The sequence below is a fragment of the Corapipo altera genome, unplaced genomic scaffold (genome assembly GCF_003945725.1).
Source record: "Corapipo altera isolate COAL_440 unplaced genomic scaffold, ASM394572v1 150, whole genome shotgun sequence".
NCBI lineage: Eukaryota > Metazoa > Chordata > Aves > Passeriformes > Pipridae > Corapipo > Corapipo altera.
In genome coordinates, this window is record NW_020884941.1 from 3,277,473 (window position 1) to 3,283,843 (window position 6,371).

At 48.3% G+C, this 6,371-nt stretch overlaps 1 protein-coding gene across 4 annotated transcripts in view; it reads left to right on the forward strand.

Annotated features, from left to right (window-relative positions):
* Positions 1–5,846, forward strand: part of GGT1 (gamma-glutamyltransferase 1) — a 41,431-nt gene extending 35,585 nt beyond the window's left edge. For all 4 annotated transcript variants that reach the window (XM_027661701.1, XM_027661702.1, XM_027661703.1 and 1 more), the window contains 5 exons: positions 713–900; positions 1,728–1,855; positions 2,697–2,809; positions 3,840–3,953; positions 5,009–5,846. In XM_027661701.1, coding sequence (XP_027517502.1) covers positions 713–900; positions 1,728–1,855; positions 2,697–2,809; positions 3,840–3,953; positions 5,009–5,152 — 687 coding nt within the window. In that variant the 3' untranslated portion in view covers positions 5,153–5,846. The remainder of the gene's footprint in view (positions 1–712; positions 901–1,727; positions 1,856–2,696; positions 2,810–3,839; positions 3,954–5,008) is intronic.
* The last annotated feature ends 525 nt before the right edge of the window (positions 5,847–6,371 follow it).

Here is a 6,371-nt window from a genome sequence, read left to right on the forward strand (position 1 = left end):
CTATGTGACTCATGGCTGAGCTGTGAGGGATATATATGGAGGAAACCTTCCTGCTGTAAGGAAAAGCAAACTCTTCAATTCAGCAGGAACATTTGAGCATGTTTAGGGCTAACCCTGCCTGTTTTGATAGTGTTTGAAGCCTTATTCACTATATGACATTTCCAGCATCCTTGTGGCTCACTAACCACAGTCCTGCCTATAGTAGAATGGACCAATGGATGGGAAGGGGTGAGACAGAAACTCTGCTTTTCCCAACTTCACACTTTGTGCTTTTACTTCTGTGACTGCAAAAGCAGCAGGATCTGAGCCCAGCCCAGCTTGATGAACACAAATTTTCAACTGACAGAGCCATGGTCAGAGCTTGCCTTGGCTTTGTCCTCTCAACCCGATTCTGTTCCTCTCATCTCTGAAGCCAGTGTAGCCCTGCTTGCCTATGCCTTACAGCAGTGTGGAGGACAGCTTTCCGTAGTGCTGGAAAAATGGATGCTGATTAACTTCTACACAAAGGGGTGCACTGTAACAGCTGCTCCTGTGACTACTTAAAATGCTCTTTGGTACAATGTCCATCTGCCAAGAAGACAAACCCCTGCTGGAAAACTATAGCCTCACTACTGGGATTTGCCACTGTTCTGTAGTCTGAAGTATTGGATATCAGCCTCATAACTACATGTCTCTTAATCTGCTGAGTAACTGCATTGGATTTCTCTGACAGGCAATCAGAAACATGACATCCGAGTTCTTTGCGGATGGTCTCCGGAGGAAAATCACAGACAACACCTCCCATCCAGTTGACTACTATGAGCCCGTATATTACACTGGAGATAATGCCGGTACATCCCACATCTCCATTGTGGCTGATGATGGCAGTGCTGTGTCCGCCACCAGCACCATCAACCAATAGTATGAGCTCAGACATTACTTCCCTGTAGGCCTTTGCCATCTTCCTAGTGGTGGTTCTGGGGTTGGTATCAAACACCTCTGAGCTGTCACCTCTCGGGAGGGGTAGAGACCAGTAGCACTGTTGATGGGCACTTCTGCTGAGCTTGCAGGTCAGTCCTGAACACTGAGGCCTTGTGGTTGGGTCAGAGGACGAGGTGTGTCCTCTCTCATATTGAGTTTCCCTCCCCAAGACAACATTCACTGCATCTGGATCTTCTCATAAGCAGTGTTATCGCTGCAGGCTCTGATTGCCCAGGCTTTCGGAAGGAATTTGAGCTAATGCAGCTGGCCTGGAAGTGCAGTGTTTGGCTTTGAGTGCTGTCAGAAAGAACTGTGTTCATGCATATGGCCTGAAGCCAGAGAGTGAAGGTTCTTTTTGTCCATAGAAAACATGGGCAAAAATGTCTCTAGCTTGACACATCTAAGCAAACTCCCAGCCATTCCCAAATGTGCCAGCCTTGGAGCTGTGCTGCCTCTGAATGGAGTGCAGTACTGCCCAGCTGGAAGGGGAAATAGTTGTCCTTAGCTGCTGTGCTGGTTTTCCCCTTGGGGTTCTTGAAGAGGAGCTGAAAGCAGGGCTCTGGGCTGTCTTTCCTCTGTGTGTAGCTGTGTACTCATGGTATTAACTGCCTCCTTCCCCCCTAGGGGTGACAGAAAGTCCTTTACAATGGGAGGGAGTGGAGAGTTACTCCAATCAAATCCCAGGTTTCACATTGCAGTAATTCACCTGAAGCTCCTCCTGGATTTGCTCTGGTTTTGACATGTCTATGACAACTTGTTTTCTCTAGTTTTGGCTCTGATGTACGATCCAACGTGAGCGGAATCATATTTAATGATGAGATGGATGACTTCAGCTCGCCTTACATAATCAATGGATTTGGGATCCCTCCTTCTCCAGCAAATTTCATAGCACCAGGTAGCTGTAAACTACCTTCCTGACTCAGTGTTTTGGCTCTGTTGTGCACTCAGGCTGCAGCATGTCTGCCATCAGGCACAGATCTGGGACCTTCTGCAGGGGGCAGGGATGGAAGCGAGTCACCTGGCACTCCTGCCAAAAGCACACAGCCTGCCAGCCCTGGTGCACCCTGGAAGAGGAGAGGCTGTCTAGAGAAAAACTCTTTTGTATGCCTCCTTCCACAAACCCTTTCCCAGGGAAATCGGTGCATGTCCAATGGAATGACTTAAAAGCTGCAAAAGATTTCTTTGAACTAACTGAAGAGGGAGGCAGCAGCAGGAGCTGACTGCAAAGTACAGGATGGCACTGCCCAGCCTTCTCCCTCCTTCCTGAAGAGCTGTAGAGCACCTTGGGATAGATCCAATTAACACACCTTATCCAGGCAACCTGCCTGCTCCACCACTGTTTCCTGCAGACCCCTCTCACTGCTGACAAAGCACGCTGGGATTCTGCTACCTTCCTGTACTCCACGCTTTGGAGAGGGACAGGGGAGTGAAAGGACAGGAGTGGAAGTCCTGTGGTGCACTGGAGACAGCTGCATCACAGATAGCCTCAGATGGGACAGGACTGGAGGAAGGTGCCTTCAGCCTCTACGTGGAGGACCAGGGTTAAGCTTGGCATTGCAGGGGCAAGAAGGAGATGGGTGCAGGGGATGGTGGGATCCCCAGTGGCCAAACAAGGCACACGAGCTGAGTCAGGAAGGTGGATACGGAGGCTCTGGGTTTAGACATGGAGCAGGAGCTGGCATTTTGTAAGGTGCAGGTAGAAAACTGAGCCTCTGCTGCATCTGTGTTCCTGACAGGTAAACAGCCAATGTCCTCTATGTGCCCCTCCATCTTGGTGGACAAAACGAAAAAAGTCAAGATGGTGGTTGGTGCTTCTGGAGGAACAAAAATAACTACAGCAACAGCACTGGTACGTGATGGTGTGGGCAAATGGGGAACACCACCAGGCAAAACTAGAGAGAGGCAGCTTTTGGGGCTCCGTTCTACACCTGTGACACGATTATGGCTGTGGCTCCCTGCCATGGGCCAGGGGTTGAAAAGGAGGTGTCGAAGGGCCAGACCTCCAACTCTTGCCAGAGCTACAAAGGGTCTGCTATTAGACTGCTTCCTTCAGTGGCTCCAGGTCTTTTCCTTTGGCAAGTTGTTCTTACCACTTGTGGAAGATTTGTGACTTCAGATTAGCTTTGAATTCTTTTCTCTGGATCTCCATGAACTAGGCTCTTTACCTAGTTTGGAGCCATTCCCATCCACCAGCCTAAACTTTGGATGAAAATCACGCAGGGAGGTTAATAAGAACTTAGCTCAGGCATGATGTCAGTGACAAGCAGGCTCTCTGTGAGCTGCTGTGGCTGCCACTCAAATGTCCAACTAGCCTAAAAGTGACTGCAAAAGAAAGCTGTCCCCTGTGCCAGCACACACAGTGGCACCAAGCTGGATCTGGCTTTCTGGCTGAGGTAGAGAAGTCAGTAAAAACCACTATAAGTGGCTTTCTAAGCCCCAGACCCTGAGGCTGTTCTCCCTTCCCAGCAGCTCCAGCCTGCAGTTCAAGCACGTAGAGATGAGCCAGGCCCAAGAGAACTGGTTGCACAATAGCAGGAAGCTGTAGCTGTGTGCTTGCTGAGGTCACTGTTGGGTGCTTAATCACAGCAGCATAAATCCAACCACTGTAACTTAAGGATCTGATCCTTTTACTATGGTAATTTTAGTAACTCGCGGTCTCTTTGTGTGTGAATCCTACTAAGCATATACAAGTTGACTGCCTGCAATGTACCTGTGTTTTGCTTAGCCAAGATAAGAACCACTGAGAGCCACATGAACCAGAAATGGTGCCTTTTACGTGCTCTGGTGAACACCCTTCAGGCTTCTCTGCCTGTGTGCCTACAAGGGTCAGGCCTCCTTGAAGACAAGTAACTAACATTAGGGCTTTTTGCTTCTCACAGACAATCATGAATTCCATCTGGTTTGGTTATGATGTGAAGAAAGCAGTGGAAGAGCCCAGAGTCCATGATCAGCTGTTTCCCAACATCACAGAGCTTGAGCAGCAAATAGAGAAGGTTGGTCTCGCCCGGGTCTGGGGTGCACGTGAACTTGTATGGGCTGGGTTCCTAGTGCTGGAAAGGCATGAACTGTGGAAAAATCAGGAAGTTTTGCCAAATGTTCCCTAGGTGAGCAGTATTAAAGCTGGTACAGATCAAGTGCTGGGTCACAATAAGATGTTCAAAGTGCACCTTTGCTCTCATTCACATGGGTGTGAAGCCAGTGCATTGCAGAGTGACCTACATCTGAAACCAAGCATCTGCTTGCAGTGGTGTTTGGCTCAAAGGACTTGCAAAACAGCAAACCACATCAGGGCCCAAACTATCCAGCAGTCTAAACCAGTGAGCCTCAGGAAACTCCTGTCCTATTGTGCAACCTCATGATGAATTCTGAAGCCCTGGCCCAGAGCTAAGGAGGGGGGATGCACAGAGAGACCTGGGAACAAACTTGAAAATATGTAAAGATCTCTGCACAGTGCTGTCAGTCTGAGAACTGATGGCAAGGCCTGCTTCACTCTGGAGGCCACTCACCTGAGTTGGCAGCTTCATTCACCCTGAGAAATTACACATCACAGAGCCCTGAGACAGATGCAGGTTTTGTGTGTATTTCATCCTATGTCTCTGTACTTGGGATAACACTCCTACATGAGGCGGTTTTCTCATCAAACTATGCAGAATTTCCTCTGTTAATAAGCTTCTTACTATGATAATATTTGGTAGATACCTGCCAGCACTGGAGAGGATGCCCCGCTCTCTACAAGTCCTGTCTTTTCCACCATTGCCAAACAGGATCCAGCAGTCCTGGCTTCAGTATGGGGACATCTGAGCTGGAACACTCTGTGACCAAGGATAGTATTGGTAGTGAACATCATAAATAGCACATCATCTCAATTGCACTTCTTCAAAGGCAGGGCAGCCCAGGAAGCAAAGGGAAGAGGATGAACAACAGGCAGACTTAGACCTACACGACACAGGCACTGAACACTGGGGTGGTTGTGGAGGATGCAGGTTGCAGGCTGTGGGATGTGTACAGTTTCCTTCTCCTGTTGTCCTCACTCCCTTCTGCATTGCAGGGCATAGAAGACCAGCTGAAGAAGAGGAAGCACGACACGGCGCGGGTGAGCGGCGGCGCGGTGGTTCAGGCCATCCTCAGGACGGACAAGGGATGGGCTGCGGCCTCCGACTCCCGGAAAGGCGGCTTCCCTGCAGGCTACTGACGTGGCTCGGCTCCTTCTTTCAGTGGTCTAGTGACACCAGGGTGTGTTTGGGGGGAAGATCCTTTAGGTCTGCAACTCAGGGACTTCTCACAGGAAAGAGAACACATTTACCTGTGATTCTGTTGACGGAACTGGGACAGTTTTCTACAGCCATGACCGAAGTGCCTCATGCCACAGCCGTCTGCTAAGACAGGCATGTCCACCAGGATGTGCAGTACTTACTTGAAGAGTCTGTTCTGCCTTGAAGAGTTTGTTCCCTGCCTCCTCTCCATCCCATGAAGACAGATTGGGTGCCCAGTTTCTGCAGAAGGTCCAGCTCACTCAACCTGCGGGAAGTGTTTCCCCTGCACAGTGTCAGCTACCAGGAATGTCCCTGTCACTGCTAGAGAAGATATTTGTTTCCTGTTGAGTAGGTGAGAGTTACAGGACTCTGGGGACTGGGTTTTCTAAGTTACAAACTAACAGATCTGTGCCATAGCAGAAAGCCCAGCTCTAGACTGGGATAAGCCAAACTCACCACTCTGTTAACAAAAGATGTTTCTGCATTTCACCCAGTTGATTATTGGAGATGAGTGGGGAAATGGGGAAATGGCTTCAAACTTTTTTTGTATTTCTGTTGAGAAGGTCTAAAGGGAAGATGCTGCCTGTAAAACTCTGAGCACAACTAAAATAAATAAATACGGAGTCACACATTTTTCTTGCCTGCACAGTTGCTACTCAAAAAGGGATGGTGAGAGTCTGTGTGAAAGAAGCTCCTCCTGAGATTTTTCTCTTCTCTTCTTTGATGAAGCAATGAGTAAACAATAATAGTTAAATATCCAAAACAAAATTGTTTTTCCTCCAGTTTGCTTTTTACCATGTCATACTGCAGGCCTGAAATACCAGAGCCTGGGGAAATGAAACTTCTAAAAAGGGCACGCTGCAGCTACTCTTGTTTGAAGGTAAGTTACCATCAACCAGCTAATGACCTCTGAGAAATCCCTGTCTGATATGGAGCAGCTGAGAGTATCTGTATCTACATGAGGGGCTTTGGTGTTCACCTACCAGTATGGACCAATACATCACAAGCTTAGTCCAAGATCAAAACCGAATGTTCCAGGATGTTGTAAGGCTCTAGGGATGTTTATGAAATCCTTTAAACACAAGTGAAAGTAACTAAATTAATCAATTTGGCTTGTTGAAACTTCCTGTCAGTTTGTAAGAACCTTAAAATACAGAA